The sequence below is a fragment of the Leopardus geoffroyi genome, chromosome A1, assembly GCF_018350155.1.
Source record: "Leopardus geoffroyi isolate Oge1 chromosome A1, O.geoffroyi_Oge1_pat1.0, whole genome shotgun sequence".
Classification (NCBI taxonomy): Eukaryota; Metazoa; Chordata; class Mammalia; order Carnivora; family Felidae; genus Leopardus; species Leopardus geoffroyi.
The window spans coordinates 100909670-100931417 of record NC_059326.1 but is presented as its reverse complement, the minus strand read 5'-3'; the positions used below and the strand labels follow the sequence as shown (position 1 = coordinate 100931417).

The window sequence follows — 21748 nt, the reverse complement described above, 5'->3', positions numbered from 1 at the left end:
GGTTGAGGGAAGAAATGAAACCTGCCAGCACCTAAGGAATGCCACAGAGGTACATTTTATCTTTCCTGGGATTTCGTTTTGCTTCACGTATCTCGACATACAGGAGAAAAAGCTGGCAGCCAGGAAATACCAAGAGTTGCAGACAAATAAAGCCCCAATAAAAGCCCATTTCCTTTAGTAAGAAGGCTGTGAAAACGATAGCCTAGTAAGAGAGAAAACTTTTAGACACCGATCACTCTACTCAACCCAACGACCACAGAAAGAATAGTTGCTCCACTTCCACTCAAGCCAGGGAAAGCCTAGAAGGAAGCCTAGACTTCCAACCTCATGAGACTTCAATGGGGCACTCAATGCCAGGGGGGTGTCAGAGAGGGCCAAGCAGAGAGCCAGGATTCTCACTGCCCCAAGACAGTAACGTGCCCCACCCAAAGCGTCAGTGGCAACCAAGGGAGAGCTGGGACTCCTTTCCTCTTAGCAGTAATGAAGAAGGCCCTTTCCAGCCCAGGTGTCAACCAAGGCCAAGTGGGAAATCTGGTCTTCTACCTGCATCTGGCAGAAATGAGATAAAGTCCCCCCACCTGTCCCCCAGGCTGAGGGGTATCAGAGAAGGCCAGCCAAGATGGGAGGTTTAGATAAGATCCGGAGTCTCGTCACAAAATACAAAAATGTCTAGGAATCAACCAAAATCATTCCTCGTATCAGATCCAGGAAGCTCTCAAACTGAATAAAAAAGACAATCGATAGACGCCAACACTGAGAAGACAAAGATGTTAGATAATGACTTGTAAGGCAGCCAAGATAAAAATATTTCAATGAGTAGGGGCGCCTGGGTGGCTCAGTCAGTTGGGTGTCCGACTTCGGCTCAGGTCACGATCTCGCAGTCTGTGAGTTCGAGCCCCGCGTCAGGCTCTGTGCTGACAGCTCAGAGCCTGGAGCCTGTTTCAGATTCTGTGTCTCCCTCTCTCTCTGACCTTCCCTCATTCATGCTCTGTCTCTCTCTCTCTCAAAAATGCATAAGCGTTAAAAAATAATAAAAAAAAAGAAAAAAATATTTCAGTGAGTAATTATGAACACATTTGAAACAAAAGAAACAGTACAAAAACTCAACAAAGACATATAGGGGTCAGCAAAGAAATAAAAGCTATATAAAGAACAATCCGTGGGAATTTTAAACCTGAAAAATACAATAATCAAAATAAAAAGCTCAGTGGGCAAGTTCAACAGCAGAATGGAAAGAACAGAGGAAAAAGTCAGCAAATGGAAAGACAGAACAACCGAAATGATCTTATCTGACCCACGCAGAGAAAAAAGTCTGAAAAAAAAGAAACCCAGAAGAAGACCCAAGTCTCCGTGGGACTACAGCACAAAACACCCCATGTATCCCTACGATCACAGTCCTAGAAGGAGAGGAGAAAGCAGGGAGCAGAGAAACAAAACTCTAAACAGGAAAAACCCAAAGCAATACACACCAAGGCACACAATGAAGCTTCTGAAAACTAACAACAAAGATAAAATCTTGAAAAAAGACATCTTAAAACCTCACCTCACATACAAGTGGAAAACACTAATATGACAGTGGATTTTATCATTAACTACAGAAGCCAGAAGGAAGTGGCACAGTATTTTCCAAGTGGAAAAAAACAAAACAGGGACCGTCAACCCAGACTCCTAGATCTAGAGTGGTCCAGAGTGATGAGATGTGAAACATCCTAAAATCCTTGTTGTGCTCAAGGAAGAGACTAAAGAGAACAGGTAACTATGACAAGAATAGATGCAAACTAACAGAGGAAGGAAAATGGAAAGAGAAAAAGGGGGGTTGGGGGCAGGGGAAATCTGCCACCAATCCAAACGTGGGCAACAAAAACTAAAGGTCACAAAAAAAGGGACCAAGAGAGAAAGGATGGATGTTTGAACTAAGCTCAATCATAGGAGCAATCCTTGAAATGTAAGTGGAAAATCTGAACACACCTTTTTCTTGCAGATCAAAAAGCCACATTTGACTGAATAGCACACTTAACCAGCTTCATTTGATTATATATAGCTCAGTGCATTCAAGAATTAGAGAAGACGCGTTTTCAAGCACACGATGTCAATTTTAATAAATGTTTCATGCACTAGAGGAAGAGTTAAAAATATAATACTCTGGTCCACCAGACTACTGGCCCAAGGGAACATTGTAGTATATTTTACATGTTCAAAAAACAAATGAGAGGCAGGCTAGTCAGGTAATCGGGTCCTCTGACTATAGCATTCTGCAAGTGCTTTTTGACAAACCCCACACCAGCTGTGGACTGTTTTCTCTAAGTGAACTTTTCTTTTAAGGCATTTCTTTCTGGCTGAGATTATCCTTAGTCTTGATTTCTATGGGTCACTTGGATCTCTAGCTCCCAACACTCACTGCAGAGTTAACTGTTGTTCCCTCCTTATGAATAAGATGAAAACGTAAACTGCTGTTGTTCTTCAGTAAATGACATGAGATGTGTCCCTGTCTCAGAAACATAAATCTCACATTACTGCAACAAGTGACGCATGAGAAATACGCATGAAAAGTCTTTGTCTAAGCCCAGCCAGCTTGCGATTTCACGCTGCTACTGAAGAACGGAGAGGGACCCGCCCACTCGACCAGTCTCAGATAAGAAAATGAGGCCAGGGCGGAACCTCAACCTTGCCCGCTGTTTGTTTTTCTTTTCTGGAAGAGTATGGATCTTTATTTCTGACATACTGAAATTTTGCCAGCTGTGTCCGAGCCCTGGAGGGCTTCTATGGTTCTCTGGGTTCTGCCCTCGGGGCACCTGGTCTATGTAAAGGCTCACAGCCTCCAGCCGGGGAAAATGTTCAACTATTTTTCCTTTGATTATTTCCTCCCCTACTTTTGTATTTTCCCCTCTTCCTTCTTTCTGGGACTCTACGACGTTAGACCTGGTTAGGCCCTCTATGTGTGTCTTGTCTTTCGTTGCAGAGTAGGTGTACCTGTACTTTATGGAACAATTTCACAACCAGAGAGAAGCTATGGAACTTTTCCAGTTGGAAGACACAATGAATCCTAAGAATTCTTTTTTTCTTTTTTACTTTTTTAATGTGTATTCATTTTTGAGAGAGAGAGAGGGAGAGACAGAGCATGAACAGTGAGGGGCAGAGAGAGAGGGAGACACAGAATCTGAAGCAGGTTCCAGGCTCTTGACATGGGGCTCGAACTCACAAACCACGAGATCATGACCTGAGAGGAAGTTGGATGCTTAACCGACTGAGCCACCCAGCTGCCCCTGTAGGATTCTAAATAATCAAGTTATAGATTTTAAAAATTCCCAATCTATCAATCTATCAAGGGAGATGGGGGTAGGTAGTTAAATAAATTGTGAAAGTTTATGATTATAAGGACATTTCTTTTACAATTATTAATATAGCCTTAAGTAAAACTATGTCAAGGCTGAAAAATTAGAAACTCTACAATGCAGCTTGAAAAGAGCCTCCTGAGAGTTAAGAAACTAACATTTCAGGCCATCTCATTAACTAATAAATTCCAGGAAGTGAGGCAGGTTTTGTAACCATACTACACCTCAGTTTCTCCATCTCTAAAATAAAAGAGCAGTGTGGGCCACCTTAGGGAATGGTGTTGCACTCACCCATGGTCCAGAATGTACTAGCTGATCTCTGGACAAGTGTTTTCTGTGGCCCTGTCAAAGGCTAATCTGCCTGTTCTATGGGTGGGAAAGTGAGGCCAGACAGACAATCATGAACGTAAATGAAGGGCAGGAGGCAGGTTGGACTAGGTAACGTCTAAGGTCACAGTGAGCTTTAGATGCTCTGACTTGGGCTATAATACTCTCTCAGGTTTATGGGCCAGAAAAGGGCCAGTTCATGAAAAGACTGGCCTACTCCTTTTTTTTTTTTTATAAGTTTATTTATTTATTCTGAAAAAAAGAGAGACAGAGTGAACAAGTGAGCACAAGCCGGGGAGGGGCAGACAGAGAGGGAGAGAGAGGATCCCAAGCAGGCTCTGCACAGTCAACACAGAGCCTGACATGGGGCTCAAACTCATGAACCGTAAGATCATGGAAGCTGTCTTACTCCTCAAGAGGCTTACATACCACAAGTTATCCCAAAATGATGCATAACCCAGGGTTTTCATTTCACTTGGGACAGATAAAGCATTCCCACTCATCTTTCCAAGTTCCACCTAGCTCCCACTGCCCACAAAGAGAATCAGGTAGAAAAGGGAGAAGAGAAGGCTCCCTGCAACTCCTTGGAGACTGAAGTGACAAGAAAACGAATATTAAACTCACAACAGGAACCAAGCCCTTTTGGTCCCTCAACCACATCTTTCAAGCCCCATTTCTGAGAATAGAAAATTCCAAGCCCAATTTGAGAGTCACTGTAAACTCCTCTCGGTGCCAGATGATTTTATCTGCATATTTATATTCAAAGTACAAACAACTTAAAATGTTTACACTAAGTAGTAATGGAAGTCATGTGTCAAAGACAATGGGAAGAAAAAGAGGAAAGCGTTCTTCACAATGAAAGCTTGAAGATATACAATATCCGTGGAAAATCTGGCTTATGAGTAAGAATGCACTGTTTACCTATTCCATTTAATTACAGAGAACATGACTTTCTACCCTTTGCATACACAATGTCTAAAGTCTCGTGTTTTGGTTTTTTGCTTTGGTTTTGCTCTGCAATGCTGCCAGAAGCTTGGGAACGCTCACAGCTCCATGTACAGAGTCCCAGGGAACACAGCCACACATGTTCCTGTCCTTTGTGGTCCCCCTTTCCTTTAATCTCCCACTTTCAGGGAGAGGCAGTGAAAACCGCCATGCCCAAAGGAAGAGAACAAAAACAGTCAAGACAGCCCTCCTCAGATGATCGCAAGGTCTCCAGCATGTCAACTCTCCTTGGAGAGCACCATCAAGACCAAGAAAACTATGCAAGGCCACCAAGAGGCTCTTGGCATCTCTCTAGTGGGAGAGAGTCATCTGAAGCGTGCGGTGACAGCATATCCTCCCCTTGTAACCAAGAGTGGTTCAGGCACAACCACCCAGAAAAACTCTGTCGTGGAAACTGGGTCCTGGCTTCCCAGAGCCTCCAGCTACCTGCCTGCACAGAACCCACCCTAAGATTAAAGCTTACAGGGGTTACAAGGTATTATTCATAAAAAGGAGAGGAACAGCCGCTGTTTCTGTGATGTAACATGTCTCAGACGGATAGCTCATCACGGCGAATCCATAACCCTCAGGGGAGGTCCAGCTCTGCTCTTCCTTATCTTCCCAGCTATGCTCACCTGGGTCATTCCCATGCATCTGCCTGTCAATTGTTCAGTGTCCTGACTGAACACCCGACCTGTGCCATCCCTGCACCTGCCCCGTGTGGTTCTCTTCGGATTAATGACTACATGAAATATTCATCTGAGGCCTTTAGCCTTTTATATTTAAAAACAGAGAGAAGTTGGCACTGCTCTATCTTTTCTTTTGCTTTTCCTGTCACTTAGGACAAGCGTTGTTCTTTCTTCCCTCAACAGTTCCACTTGCTCCTCTCAGCTGCAGAAAAGAGCCTCCTATCGCATTCTTTCACAAGCACACATTCTAATTTTCAAAGAAGCCGACACTTCATCAGACTTGTTCTCAACTTGATTCCACATATGGACTGGCCAGGCCCAACAAAAATTCAGTTTCTCTATGTCCTCAAAACCCAAAACTAAAGGCTAGGAATGCCATGAGAAAGCAATAAATCTTGGAAAGCAAACGAAAAGCAAAAAGTAATTCACAGAGCTGAATTAAAACATGGACAGATTTGCTTTACATCAGTTTTTACCTTTATACTAAATTTTCACTTCCTTGATCCAGAGAACCAATTACAAAGACAACTTCGTTAAAGCTAAAAGGACCAACTGACAACATATTTTTAATTTTAAACTTTCTTTATTTTAATCTAGAATGTCTGACTGTTGATATATTTTGCATCTCACCCAGAAGTTCTGACAAAAAAAATATCGAGACATAAATTTATTTAAACTGCGTTTTATTGACCGAGGATCTAAACACATCTTACCTGTAAATATGTTTCCAAACCTTGTCGTCGTTGCTCCAAGACTTTTGGGACCCAGTTCCTAACATGTTTAGAAGGGATTTCTGGAGTTTTTATACATTTCTTAAGCTATAAAGATAGAAACAAACAAAAATACAGAAAAAATGTCTCAATTATAAAGACATTATTTGAGGGGGAAAGGCAGTAAAAGAAAATGAGCCACAACTATCTCCAATAAAAAAGATACAAGAAAGTATAATTACAGTGAAATTTCGGTAACAAATTCTTTACTTGGCTTTCCTAAGTGTTTAGGTTTCGGGATAAGCGTTTTATGGTTTTGGTAGATTTTGCTATGCTTGTATATCAGTGAGTATTTCAGACTGGATTACTTTTTTCCAAAAAATTAAAAGCTCAGTAAATGCATTATAATGGAGGTAAAGACATTTATAATCTTTTTAAATTTATTTTTTAACGTTTATTCATTTTTGAGAAACAGAGAGCACAAGCAGGGGAATGGCAGAGAGAGGGGGAGACACAGAACCTGAAGCAGGTTTCAGGGTCTTAGCTGTCAGCACAGAACCCGACGCGCGGCTTGAACTCACAACGCGAGATGGTGACCTGTGCTGAAGTCGGACACCCAACCGTCTGAGCCACCCAGGCACCCCTATAATTTTCAAAATCAATTAATATAATGAAATTTTGCTCAGAAGAAGTAAAGTCTTTCTACATATTATTTCACATAAAAAAGCAAAATAAAATGCAACGTTTCTAACTATCTCGCTGGAAATGACACGTAAACTAGACCAAACTACTTGGAGAGTTTCTCAAAAGGTCTACAATAGAATGAACTTAAGTTTTTTTTAAAACAGAGAGACTGATCCTTCCAATGCTCCTAAGATTTAGGTCCAAATTCTGTTCATGAAAAATCACGGTTCTCAGCTAAGCCTTTCTGGGCAGCAGTTTTAAGGGACAACATATATAAAGAAAAATTCTACTGGAACCTGAGTTAGTGCTGCCTGTGGGAGACTCATCCTATGACATCAACATCCTAACCTGTGAAGGTCACCTTACATGGCCAGGTACTTTGCACAGGGGTCTTAAAATGGAACAATTCTCCTCGACTATCCAAGTGGGCTCAGTGTAATAATAAGATGCCCGATGAGAAGGAAGCAGGAGGCTCCGATTCAGAGAGAGTCTGGAGGATGCCACGTGGCTGGCTTCATTGACAGAGGGAGGGTCGAGAGCCCAGGGGACCTCGAGAAGCTAGAAGGAAAGGGAATGGACGCGCCCCTCCAGCCTGGGGATGCCTTGATTTTAGCCCAGGGAAACTCGTTGTGGACTTCTGACCACAAGAAGAATAAGAAAATAAATATCTGTTGTCTTAAGCCCTCAGTTGGTGCTAACATGTTAGAGCAGCAATATGAAACCAACACACGACTCAAATGGAATGAAGTTTAATGTTCTAATTAAAAATATGGAAAGCCTGCTGAGACTGTGTAGCGGGAAGCCAGACCTGGTGTTGGAAGTAAGAATATACAGATTAAAGGGGCACCTGGGTGGCTCACTTGGTTAGGCGTCTGACTCTTGATTTTGACTCAGGTCATGATCTCACACTCTGTGAGAGCGAGCCTTGCATTGGGCTCTGAGCTGACAGCGTGGAGGCTGCTTGGGATTCTCCGGCTCCCTCTCTCTCTATGCTCCTTTCCAATTCTCATACACACTCTTGCCCTTGCTCTTTTGCTTTCTCTTGCTCGCTAAGATATAAATGAGTAAATAAACAATAAAAAAAGAAAAGAATGTGCAGATTACGACCTGCTGAGTAAGGGGCATACGTCCTGAACACCTGAGCTCCCACTTTGGGGAAATGGACCCTATGGGCTTGCTGTGAATGAAGGCAAGGTTTCACTACACCCACAGAGAGGAAAGAGAGTCAGAAGACTTGTCAGAGACCCCAGAAGTGGGGGAGGGGTGGCAGGTCAGGAACAAGCAGGAGATAAGACAGAAGGGTGGCAAGCACCTATCACTGATCACTTTCAGCTGGTCAGGACTGAGGTCACCAAATTTCCGAGGGCTTGACTCCAAATGGTTATTTTAAAAGGTGCCAGAAAAGCCAAGTGGGAATGTATAGAGGGAATCCTGAACTCAGGTCCTTACCTAAATGTCCGGACTCTGGGTGTGAGTAGGGTTATCATACTGTAAAATGCCTAGACAGTAGCCTAGGAAATCACAATTGTTTTTCAAAGTTTCAAAAACTCAGATAAACAAGTTTTTCTCCTCACACATTGCTCCTTTTTAAAAAAAAAAAATTTTTAATGTTTATTCGTTTTTGAGAGAGAGAGAGAGAAAGTGGGGGAGGGGCAGAGAGAGAGGAAGACACAGCATCCAAAGCAGGCTCCAGGTTCCGAGCTGTCAGCACAGAGCCTGTCATGGGGCTCGAACCCATCATCGAACTGTGAGATCACGACCTGAGCCAAAACTGACTGAGTCACCCAGGCGCCCCCATATCATTTTAAATGGGAAGCTTAGTGAATGTCTTGAGCAAGGGCATGACTTAATATAAATTCACTTTAAGGAGGTCATGAGAGATTCCATAATCAGGCAGCACTATAATGGGGCTCTTTTTCCTGACAGAAACGCGAAGCACTCCTGGAGCGACAGCCGCTGTACTGTAACCAGAAGGGTGAAAGGCGCGTGCTAAGATAAAGATGGTAAAGCAGGAAGACCAGAAGGAACTTGGAATATGGATACTGCGGAACTGCAACATCAACTTGGAGCGTCTGCTTTTAGTTTTGTTGCAGTGTGAGAATCTTCTCTCACCTGTTTAAGAAACCTAATCAAGTTCCTAATATATCCAGTGAAAAATACTCCTGGCTCAAAGGAATCCATTGTTTACTTTTGGTGATTCTAAGTCTCAGATGCCCCCGAGGCACTCACATAGAGATAAAATGTAGGCAGGGGGAAAGGAGCCTAGATCTAGGCATCAGAATACGTTAAGTGGTACTGAGAACCATGAAACTAGATGACGTGACAGTGGGGTGTTTCTCTGTTGGCACAGATGGGAAAAAACTGCTGTGATGGCAGAATCTGAAGACAGCTCCCAAGATCCCTGCCCCTTAGTGCATGTGTGCCTACATAATCCCCTCCCATGGGGCCATATGGGATCAGTGAATGTGGGCAGGACAGCCGTTCCTTTGATGAGGTTACCTTTTATGAGACCCGGTCCTAGCACACAGACTCATGGCTTTGCCATGTTCCAACCACATGGCATAGATGCTGAGAGCTACCCTTGGCCAAAAAATCAGCAAAAAAAAAAAAAAGGGGGGGGGGGGCCAGCCCCATGACAGCAATAAACCTACTTTCATCTAAACAAGCTTAGAAAAGGACCCTGAGCCCCAGATGGGACCATAGCCTTGGCCACACCTGGATGCCCACCTGGTGAGACCCTAAGCAGAGAACCCAGTACACCTGTGCCTGGACTCGTGCTCCAGAGAAACTCCCAAATGATACAGTTGTCTTGTTTTAAGCTGCTGAGTGAGTGGCAGTTCCTTACACTGCAATGGGACATGGCTACAATGGCAGAGATCTCTGATTCTGAGCAGCAGGGCAGAGAAGCAGGCAGGCACCGAGCAGGGGGTGAAACCGCACCTTCAGACAAGAAAGGGTTCCAAGAAGCGGGCACAGTCCGACTGCCCAGCCAGGCTGGGGAAGTCAAACAGTGGGTAAGGAGGGAGTAGGAAGGGATAGAGCAGAGCCTCCATTTTCAAGGAATTCTATCTACCAAGAAAGGAGAGTAATGCGGGCAACATGGGAGTGAAGCAGGGAGGCAAAGGTATTACGTTAAATGGGAAACACTAGCACATGTTCATTTATTTATAAGACTGATCCAATACTGAGGAACAAGGGAGAGAGAGAAACCATTTATGATTGTATGGGAATAAATATATATCTCATCTCTACACCATTTGAGGTATTTCTCAAATAGAGACAAAGCGAAAAATGCTCAAGTATTCTGTGGTAATAAATTTATTCGGTTACAATTTAAACCTCAGGAAACTTCCTTTAAAACTGTTGAATCGTGAGGCGCCTGGGTGGCTCAGTTGGTGAAGCATCCGACTTCAACTCAGGTCATGATCTCGCAGCTTGTGAGTTCGAGCCCCACGTCAGGCTAGGGACCTGCTTCGGATTCTGTGTCTCCCTCTCTCTCTGCCTTTTCCCTGCTTCAGATTCTGTGTCTCCCTCTCTCTCTGCCCTTTCCTGCTCACTCTCTCTCTCTCTCTCAAGAATAAATAAACATTAAAAAAAAAAAAACTGTTGAATCGTGACATTTCTTACATTGTAAAATAGAAAATCAACTCCATTATCTGTCTCTCCTTTTTTTTTTTTTTTTTTTTTTTATATCTTGAAGATAGAGTACTGAAAACACTTTTCCTTTTTATTTATGTCAGGAGTATGGAGGAGGCCGATCATCATAGCTGCGGGGATCTGTGACAGCGTTTGTAGGTGAGTAATGAATTGCTTTAGATGAGGAGAGACAAACCCAAGACAATATGTTTCCAGCAGGGCTCAGCTGCTCACAAGATAAATACTCCTCTGCCACTCCATGGGATGATTAACTGTTCTGGCCATGCTGCATCCGGCCACACGGCCTTTCTGATCCACACGGATAGCCACCAGATTACGTGATACTGAAGGCACAATCCCCTCTGCCTGGAGTCATCTTTTTATTTATTTATTTTTTTTTAATTTTTAAAAGGTTTTTGTAAGTAATCTCTATGCCCAAAGTGGGGCTCGAACTCATGACTCCAAGATCAAGAGTTGCACGCTCCAGCGAGTGAGCCAGCCAGGCACCCCTCCCTTTCCTCTTTATACCATTCAAAGAGTTTACTCAGACTTTCCTCCACACAGATGTCCCACGTATTCACTGGTGATAGTGCCAATCTTCCAGAGAAAGGAACACAGATACTTTCCCAAGCACCTAAACAAAGAGCTGGATATGTGACAAAAAGGTTAAGGAAAGAAGTGAGGAGCCTTTGGGGTAAAATTCAACCTTTCCCTCCACCTCGGTACCCGTCCGTCCTCAGGGTTCCCTCTAGAAGGACTACATGAGGCGCTTTATTCCTGGTGTGACCCCATATGGCAGCTTCGGGTTCTTTTGAAATGTGTACTTCATTAATTTAAATATAAGAATGTACTATTTTATTCAAGCCAAAAGTAGGCAATAACAAGAATGAGGACAGTTAATTTCGTAACAAACCAGCACCGTATTTCCCTGAAACCTCTGGGCCGGAACGGAAAGTGAACAGCTGAGAAGGCATGTAAAATATGCTCCCCAGTTGGCCATGCAGGGCAGGACTTTCTCCGCACGCCCGTGACCGTGGGCCTGGGGAGGCAGAGCTGTTCTCAAGGACCACCATATAAAGTGGTAACTTGCTCGTCTACAGGAGATGCAGGCAGGTGCCACTGGGGCACAGGGGAAACTCATACAAGCCTAAGGCTCTTCCCATCACCGCTGGGCCTCAACAGTAGGGAGAAATCCCCATAACTTTTTTTTTTTTTAAAGATATGAGGCTAAGAGTGAACAGAGAGGAACAAAGCGGGGGCCCGCTTGGGTTGCAGTGTGGTGTGCGTGCTGGTCCCATCTGGGACTACACAGCTACAAAGGAATTACTCGTGTAACCTGGGATGGAAATTACAGGGAACTCAACTCCCACAATCAAAATGAGTTATTTAGCCAAAACATTCTTCCAGTTAATTCATAAATATGCAGAATGTCCTCCAAACATCCCATTTGCCGACTACTTATTTAATGCCTAATAAGTGCCCAACACTAACAGGCAGGGAGGAAGATATGAAAGATAAGATACGGTCCCAACGTGTATAAAACCCCCAAAAAAGTGTCTTCTAGTTAGACAAGACTTAGAGACAAGTAAATTTTAATGATCTCTTACATGCTTTAAATTTAAGCAGAAACGTCTACTCTAAAGGAAGACGAGGAGGTGCCTGGCTGGCTCAGTCAGTACAGTATGTGACTCTTGATCTTGGGGTCATGAGTTTGAGCCCCACGTTGGGCATAGAGATTACTTTAAAAAAATAAATAAATAAAATAAAGGAACAGCAATTCCAAGAACAAAGACCTGAGGGAATAAAAGAAACTCCCAGGAAAGAAGGAGAACATGAAGTATTTCAGTTTGGTTTGAACAGATCAGAACACAGAGGGAAGGCCATTCAGCACAGCAAAGACAGAGAGCGATCTTCTTACACGAGGGTGAGTGGGGAGACTAATTGGCTGCCACCGCTGTTTTCTCATGAGAAAGTGAGAAATAAGGTCAACTAGAAAAGGAGTTTGTGGTTGACAGACTAACGGTTCCCTCCTGCAAAAGATGTCCATGTCCTGACCCTTAGAACTTAAGACTGTGTCACCTTACCTGGCCAAAGAATGGGCTTAAGTCAAGCATCTTGAGCTGGAGACATTATCCTGGGGTATGCAGATACAGCCAATGGAATCTCAAAGGAGAGGCGGAAGTGTCATCATCAGAGAGGGTAGAGGCAGAGACAGCAGAGGTGATGATAGAAACAGAACCTGCAGTGACCGTACTGCTGGCTTTGGAGATGGGAGAGGCCACAAGCCACAGACTCTGAGCAGCTTCTGTAAGTGAGAAAAGGCGGGGAAACGATTCTCTCCCAGAGCCTCCCAGGGGGAATGCGGCCCGCCGATGCATAATAAATGCGTGTTGCTTTAAGCCACTACGTTTGTGATGACTAATCCTACCAGTAATTGGAAACTAATAGAGAGTTTAAGATAAGTGGTCGTGAGGGTCAATGTCCATGATACGGTTGACAACACCGACCCATTTCAATGTATTTGCGCCACAGAATGATGAAAATGGTGCTTTACGGAAACTGATCTGTAGCACAGAAAGAATCAGAAGACAAGGATCAGAAATTGCTAAAGCAATACTTAGACAATTAGTAAGACTCTGGCTTGGGAGGGAAAAAGAGAAGAGGAAAATTAAATGGGGCACATTATAGAAATTTGGAAGAATGAATCAACGGGACTTGGTGACGCTCTGAACACAGGAGGTAAGAGAAACACAGGTAAGACCCCTGAGGTTTCAAACCTTGTGGCTTCAGTGCACCTGATAGGCAGAGGGTGGGTGAGGAGGGTTGTCTAAGAGATGCCTCTAAAAATATAACCACACAATAGGAACTGTCAAACTTCAAGAGGCACTGAGATCACCTGGGATCCTGATTTAAAGGGCAGATAACTGGGGTGCCTGGGTGGCTCAGTCAGTTGAGCATCTGACTCTTGATTTTGGCTAGAGCCATGATCTCACGGTTCATGAGCTCCACATGGGGCTCTGCACTGACAGCGGGGAGTCTGCTTGGGATTCTTTCTCTGCCTCTCTCTCTGCCCCTCCCTGACTCATGCTCTATCTGTCAAAATAAACAAACATTTTTAATAAACAAATAAATAAAAATAAAGGACGCATTACGGGGCTCCATCACGGAGATTCTAACTCAGCATGTCCCGGTAGTACGCAGAATCTTCACGTCATTCAATACTGTTCTGTTACAGATGGTCCAAGGTGCACACTATGAAAAATACCAATCTAGAAAAGCTAAGAGAAAATGGAAGCAGATACTCATCACCACTCTGGAAGAAATGACTACTATTCAGGATCTGAGAGAGTGAAAACTGACATAACAGATAACATACACATTTAAAGCTTTTGTAAGTTAAAATAAATATCAGGGCCAAAAGGTCCTGTGTGAAAAGTACTTTCAGCAAATGGCTAAAATTTTATTAGCAGGCCACACAAACTAACGGGTAAAAATAAATCACACTCGAGTAGATAGACCAGTCCAAAAAAAGGGAATACAACTTCTTTTTTTATTTTTATGTTTCTTATTTTTTTGAGAGAGAGACAGACAGAGCACAAGCAGGAGAGGGGCAGAGAGAGGGAGACACAGAATCTGAAGCAGGTTCCAGGCTCTGAGCTGTCAGCACAGAGCCCGATGCGGGGCTCGAACCTAAGAATGGTGAGATCATGATCTGAGCTGAAGTCGGATGTTTAACCCCATTGAGCCACCCAGGCACCCAGGGAATACAACTTCTAAACAAACTTAAGACACGCCAATGAAAACAGCAACAAGGCAACATACATTGTTTGCTGAAGTAAATAAATATAATTTTGGGGGGTAATATTCAAACACAATGAGATTTTGTGGTACTTTCCAATGTGCTGGCTGCATTTTAAATCTGCTATAACCATTCTGAAAAGAAATTTGGTAGGATATATGCAAATCCTTTGACAGAGAAAGCTTCTTTTTGCAATCTAGCATAAGGAAACCACCCTGAATATGGAAAATATTATATCTAATGAAAGCCATCAATAATTGGAAGTTTACCATATGATGCACACACAATGTCATTTAGTTTGTAAAATAATCCTAAGACGTTAGTACTGTAATTATTCCCATTCTCCAAATGGGGAACGTGAGACACAGAAAGATCTTGTAACTTGCTCCATGAACTTGACGGCCAGGAAGAGGTAAAGGCAGACTCAGGAAAATTCTGCTTCCAGAGCCTACACACTTAACTTCGACCCCGTAATTACCACCATGCAGGAACATGGTTAGCCCAGCAGCATTTGCTTTACTAAAAAATTCAAGAAGAGAGGGGCACGTGGCTGGCTCAGTCGGTGGAGTAATCGACTTGACCTTAGGGTTGTGATTTCGAGCCACACGTCGGGTAGGGAGAATGCTTAAAAATAAAATCTTAAAAAAACAAAAACAAAAACAAAACCTCAAGAAAAGAAGGAAAACAGCCATTATGATAGCAGAGTAGAAATATGTGTGGGTAACAATGGGTTATTTACCCTCTCCCCAAACCTCCTGCAAGGTTTAGCTTTATGGTGTGAAAAAAATGAAAAAACAAAAAACACCTTTTGAATGTTCCCAAAAAATAGAAAGAAATCCTGAGAAAAGTGTAAACGAATGGGGCGCCTGGGTAGCTCAGGTGGTTAAGTGTCTGACTCTTGATTTCAGCCCATGCTTCAGGTCACGATCTCCATGGTTCATAACTTCGAGCCCTGCACTGGGCTATGTGCTGACAGTAACGGAGCCTGCTTCAGATTCTGGGTCTCCCTCTCTCTCTCTGCCCCTTCCCTGCTCTCTCTCTCTCTCTCTCTCAAAATAAATAAACATTAAAAAATAAAAAAAAATAAAATCATAAAAAAAACAATTATTAAAGTTTGGGAGAAGTGATAATCATTAAGAACTTTCTTTAGACAACCAGATGAACTGTGAAATGGGTAACAGTCTCACCTTCTGCCTCCAAATTAGCCTGACAATAAGCCAGGAAGCATTTTTATCTGAGGCACACAGAAGAGCTATGCCCCTGTTATTCTAAAGATGCAAGCACCTGTTAATAGCTCATTTATCATTTTAGAATTAACTTGGGGACAGTGGCCAAACACTTTTAACAAGTGAGAAGTAAAAGTAAAATTTTGGAAAAACCAGGACACTAGCAGCACAGCAAATTGCACACAGCGCAGAAATAGTTGAGGATTGCAAGAAAACTACATAATAGACTTGACTGAATTTAAAAGGAAAATATTTTCGATAAAAATGTAACACCCGAGGTGCGCTGGGCTGGCTCAGTCAGTGGGGCGTGTGACTCACAATCTCAGGGCTGTGAGTTCGAGCTCCGTGCAGGGTGTACAGATCGCTTAAAAATAAAATCTTAAAAAGAAATAGCACTCGGAACAGGTATCAAAATGTAATAAAAAGGTCAAGTTGTACCACAGGCAGCAGCGATCAGTAGTTTGTGGATTCTGAGTAAATTTTTGGCTGATTTCAATCCTTAACACAGTTGTACACTCTAGATGACAGATTTCTGTTTTTTGCACACACCACTACCATGATCTGTCCTTAACTAGCTTCTATGGTAACCTTTTAGCCAAATCTAATACAATCGCAATGGGGCAAGTAAATCCGTAACTAGAACTCTGCCTCACAAAGCCATTTTTATCTCTATGTACCAGCCAGGATGTTTTAAACACACAAAATCGAGACGTTTGAGGGGCGCCTGGGTGGCGCAGTCGGTTAAGCATCCGACTTCAGCCAGGTCACGATCTCGCAGTCCATGAGTTTGAGCCCCGCGTCAGGCTCTGGGCTGATGGCTCAGAGCCTGGAGCCTGTTTCCGATTCTGTGTCTCCCTCTCTCTCTGCCCCTCCCCCGTTCATGCTCTGTCTCTCTCTGTCCCAAAAATAAATAAACGTTGAAAAAAAAAATTAAAAAAAAAAAATTGAGACGTTTGAGAATTTTTACTCTCTCAACTCTGGTAGGCCTGATTATATGATTGTAAGAATAGCTAACCTTCTTAACCGAAATGCAGAAATTGAGACAAGAATCCCAGAAAACCCAGGAATTTTTTTCTGACTCTGAGTATCTAAGAACTGCCTATAATCGCTGGGGAGAAAATAAAATCCTGTTCGAGAAGAGCACAGGGGGAACGACCCTGCACTGGTTGGAAGCACGGCAGGCTCTCGCTCGGGGCGGGCCTAATTGGCAGTCACCCAGCTGTGCCTGGTGTGGAGCTGCTCCTGGAATATCTGCTGGGGACAGCTGGGTTGTGTCGAGGTCATGGTGAGCTAGGAGGTTAGGAAGGCAGCCTGCATGTGACAGGCGCCCTAGTCCGTACCCTGGGCATCAGAGGCTGAGCAGGGGGCTGAGATCTGGTTTTAATCTTAGCGTCAGAATTTATTGCAGGAGGTGCCCAGCAGAAATCTCCCTGGGATCTGCTTCCGTGAAAAACAAGCAAACAAAAACAGAAGCCCTCGCGAAGGCACGGAGACCCAGACTCCAGGTTTGTTCCTCTCTCAGACTCCTAGGTTGGAGCTTTCCTAAAAGCTAACAGCAACGTCTGGTTTAAATCTGTACCCACCTGCGTCCTTTCTTTTGGAAGTGAATCTGGATTTAACAAAATTTTAATTGAGGAATGACTTTTATGTTATCCCCTGCCATCCTAAGAGAAAAGTGTACAGAGGGAAACAGTTTCACTGATTTTTCAATAATATCCTGTTAAAGTTTATACTGAATACTCCATTCTCTTGACTTAAAAAAAAAGTGGGGAAATTCACTTTAAAAAAAATAACTAAAGAACTTTTAATATAGAGTAAGCACACTGTCACATGATTTATGTACTGATAATTTCCAGAACATTTAAGAGGTCTTTAATAAAATTAAAAGAATAGACTCTCTTTCTTAACATATTCACTTAGTATCTTCCCATCTAACTTCTTAGCTAATAAAGTAACAGAAGTGAAGAAAATGAATTGTGGCATACATTTACGTGTGTGTGCATATTCATGCATCTGTTTATATACTCATATATACATATGTATACATGTATATACATATATATATACACACACTGTGTATATATATATATATATATATATACACACACACACACACACACACACACACACACACACACACACATATATATTAAGGTAATGTCAGCACCCCAAAAATAATTTCTAGCCTGCAAAACATTAAATTTTGTCAGAAAATAAAAAGTATTCACTCTTCTCTTCTTTATCATTTCTCCCCAAACTCAGCCATTCCTTTTGAATTCTTGTTTCTTTTATCTCAGACTTTTAATGAAATGAATCCAAGAACTCGAACGCCAATCTTACAAAGTGGCCTTTACAATTCAAAAGGATTGTGCATGTTCTCCTTTTACATTTTCCCCAAATGCTCCTGGACACATGTGACATGCATATTACTTTTCCAGATAACTGTAAGTTGATTTTAATAAATTTCTCCCTGTAAAGTCATCATTTGCTTCTTTCTTTCCTTTTTGTAAAGCACATTAAGTGTATTTCATGGATGAAATAAGGCCTCAGTCTTATTCTTTGTGAACCCATAACACCCAAAGAGCTTACACCCTTACATCTGTTTATGTAAAAGACCTTAACAGAAAACCCACCTACTCAAAAAGCACACCTTTAAGGGACTGAATAATTTATTTTAAAAGGAAACCTCAGTCATGATAAAAGAAACTGTATTGTTCCAGGAACTGTTAATGTTCTCAGAAAACACAGAGAACAGTCTTAACCTTACAGCATCTAACATACAAGGAAAAAGGGAAAAAAAGTTACCTTTTTGTGCAAGGCATGAAATTCGCTGTACCTTTTTTCAACAAAATGTTTTCTTCCATTCATTAGTACTTCTATCTTAAACACCTAAAGAAAAGAAATTTAAAAAAAGATTAATTCCACCAGTTCAAACCTCTCAGTTGTCTGATGTGGTAAGTTTGTGACCATGATATATTTCATCCCTTTAATTACAGTAGCTGAGCCCCCAAAACCCAGAAGGCTCAGGAGACCCTGGTCCAACAGCACTGATTAATGAGCATTCCAGCCAAATGCTTTAGTTAGTACCAAGTGAGGTCTCCCTGTAACGTGTCTAAAAACAACAGAAACTTAAATGCATTCGGATGCTCCTTAAACTTTTTAAATCAGAGCACATTCCTCCCTTAAAATTATTTCACCAATGAGTATGATGGTATTGAAACAAATTGTCTGACAACAGCGAGAGTCTGGCAGACACAGCAGGCTAGAGCATTCCATTACGGGTGGGTATTTCGACGCCCGGCCATGCTGTGTCACCTAGAAGACAATCAGGCAAACAGCAGTGCATTTTAGGTTAATTTCTTCCTAACCTGCATATTCATCTCTAGCCTCAGCTGGGCTTATTCCACTGTTTGCAAAACAGGGAAAATGTAGTAAAGGCTCATTTTCCCTGCATGATGCCAGTGACAGCTTGCGTTCCTACCTCCAGAAGGTTGAAAGGCCAGAAGAAAAGGCTCTCTGGGTGCGCTAATTAGTAGGCACTAACATGACATTTTCTTGATTCTTAGGTCATTGGGGTCAAGACTGGGAACAAGGGATGAGAGATATTGTGAAATCCTCATGAAAACACAATGTTAAGGTGGGGTGGGGGAAGGATGCTTGGCAAGAATGGAAGAGAAGGTGATCTGTTATTTTCAAGAGTTTGTCTTGAACTCCTGTTCTGCTGAGCGAGATGTGGTCAACACCAAGATGAAGGAACACTGTTCAATTACTTAGTAAGCCTTATTTCCTCTTTCAGTCACCCTTCTGGAAAAAGCTAAACTTGAGGTCACAAGACACAAAAGAGTGTTAAAAGCATGCTTACTTTAACCCTAAAGAAAACTACTTAATGGTAGCACATGAAATATGAGGTCACAATGCCGTGATTATGAAATCAGATCCCCTCTGGCTCTGTATATCTACCTTATATGTATTACTTATTTGAAAAGACAAAATTAAATCACCAAACATAAAATATTTGTATATTTGTACTTCTTCGAATCAGAAACAAAGTCGTCTGTTCTTTGACTCCGTTTAAGAAACGTGCTTTTATCAAGCAAATGGTAAATATTTATGAATTTAATCAATATTTTATACTAACATTTGGTTTTTCAGGAAACCTCCCCAAATATACTTTTCTTTGGTCAATTAGTGAAAATAGAAACTATTTTCTTCTCAAAACATATCCATATGCTTCAAAGTCTCATATATATGTATATTATTTTTTTAGAAAAAAAATTGGTTACTAATTCAATAAAGAAAATTCTTTTCCTTCAAAGATGCTGCCAGGAATCCGATGAGGAATACACCCTGAGAAACACAAACAAAAGAAGCACAGCTCCCATGTCCGGGCTTGGTTAATAGGATGCAGAATCCCTTTCTAGTGTCGGGTCCCAGAGTTAAAGCAGGACAGTGTGGAGGCAATAAAAGTAGTTTCCATCTGCTGAACTGCATGAGACAATTGAAGTTATATTCTGAGTCCAGTTACACGAGGCTTCATCGCAAAACCGACCATGATAGATAAAGAACTGAGGGGTTGGTGGAGGGAGGTGGGTGGGGGATGGGCACTAAGGAGGGCACTTGTGATGAGCACTGGGTGTTGTATGGAAGTGATGAATCACTGTATTTTACTCCTGAAACCAGTATTGCACTGTATGTTAACTAATCAGCATGTAAACAAAAATTTGAACACCCAAACCAAAAAATACCACTTTAATTGGCATGTTTGCTGCTGGATACACAGAAGGAGAGTGTTGAAGACTCAGAAAGGCTCAACCTACTGGGTCAGCCCTCAGGGTCACCTCTCTTGAAGGCCAGGGATAAGACACATCACACAGTGGCTGCCTCATGGAATGTCATCCCTTCTATCGACCAGATGGCTCCATTACTAAGTTCCACAGTTACTTTTCAGTCAGTCAGTTCAGGGGGGCGCGAGGGTGTGGGTGGGTGGCGGGGCGGGTGGAGACACACACACACACACACACACACACACACACACACACAGACACCGTGTGTGGTACATTTTCACGCCACTATTTTTACCGTGTTGCCATTTAAAAACCGTACAATATACCTAATATCGTTAGGGGTTTTTCTTTTAAATTCTGGGAAAATATCTTGGAAAGGAAGTTGGTTAATCAGAATTTCCAGGACGATGTGAAGAAATGGCATCAATGTCATAAATCTTATTTTTCTGCGGGCGCCTGGGTAGCTAAGTCAGTTGAGCATCCGACTTGGGCTCAGGTCATGGTGTTGTGGTTTCTGAGTTCGAGTCCCGGGTCGGGCACTGTGCTGACAGCTGGGAGCCTGGAGCCTGCGTGGGATTCTGTGTCTCCCTCTCTCTCTGCCCTTCCCCCACTTGCAGGTGTGTGTGTGTGTGTGTGTGTGTGTGTGTGCGCGCGCGCACAGGCGCTATCTCTGAAAAATTAACATTAAAAAAATTTATTTAATCTTATTTTCTTGAAATCCATGGCAGCACCCCCCACCCCACTTCTTTTTTTTTTTTTTTAAGAGTTTCTGATACATGTTGTCCCTGCTGCCTGGAAAATCTTTTTCCCTGCTTTGTTTTCCTGGCAAACTCCTCAAGGCTGTTACCTGCCTCTAGGGTTGGGACAGCACAGGCAGAGGCTGGGAAAGCAAAAGCACAGGATTTGTTTGATTCACTCATGTCTTTAGCAGATATTTACTGAGGGGCTTGAGGGACTACAATGTACCCAGGGGTTGCTCTAGGCTCTGAGGATTCAGCAGTGAACAAAAGGGACAGGAGCTCAGGCTTCATGGCACATACAGCCTATCTGGTGAGGAAGGCTGACTATAAACACATGAATGAATATGGTGAGGTCAGGAAATAAGCACGTGAAGAACAAGGCATCAGGGTAATGAGACAGAACTGAACAGGGTGCTGTTTCAGACAGCATGCTCTGAGAAAGGTGAGAGCTACAGCATCTAGAGAGAAATACCAGGAAAAAGGTGAATGTGGCTGCCTCTGGAATTTCAGACTAGGAGTAGGTGGACAAGGACTTTTTTTTTCAATTTCTGCTTAAAAATTAAAAAAAAAATTGTTTTTAATGTTTATTTTTGAGAGAGCCGAAGCGAGTGAGGGGTAGAGAGAGAGAGAGAGAGAGAGAGACCCAGAATCCAAAGCAGGCTCCAGGCTCTCAGCTGTCAGCACAGAGCCCGACACAGGGCTCAAAGTCACAAACCATGAGATCATGACCTGAGCCAAAGTCAGACGCTTAACTGACTGAGCCATCCAGGCGCCTCTCCGGCAATTTTTTAAAGTTAAAGTCTAGGGCGGGGTGATTTCCACTTCTGTTCAAGATGG

At 42.7% G+C, this 21748-nt stretch overlaps 1 protein-coding gene across 2 annotated transcripts in view; it reads right to left on the bottom strand.

Annotated features, from left to right (window-relative positions):
* Positions 1–21748, bottom strand: part of SNX24 (sorting nexin 24) — a 162365-nt gene that overhangs the window by 53902 nt on the left and 86715 nt on the right. For both annotated transcript variants that reach the window (XM_045486958.1, XM_045486964.1), the window contains exons 2-3: positions 18193–18276; positions 6046–6150 (exon numbers count right to left, since the gene is read on the bottom strand). In XM_045486958.1, coding sequence (XP_045342914.1) covers positions 6046–6150; positions 18193–18276 — 189 coding nt within the window. The remainder of the gene's footprint in view (positions 1–6045; positions 6151–18192; positions 18277–21748) is intronic.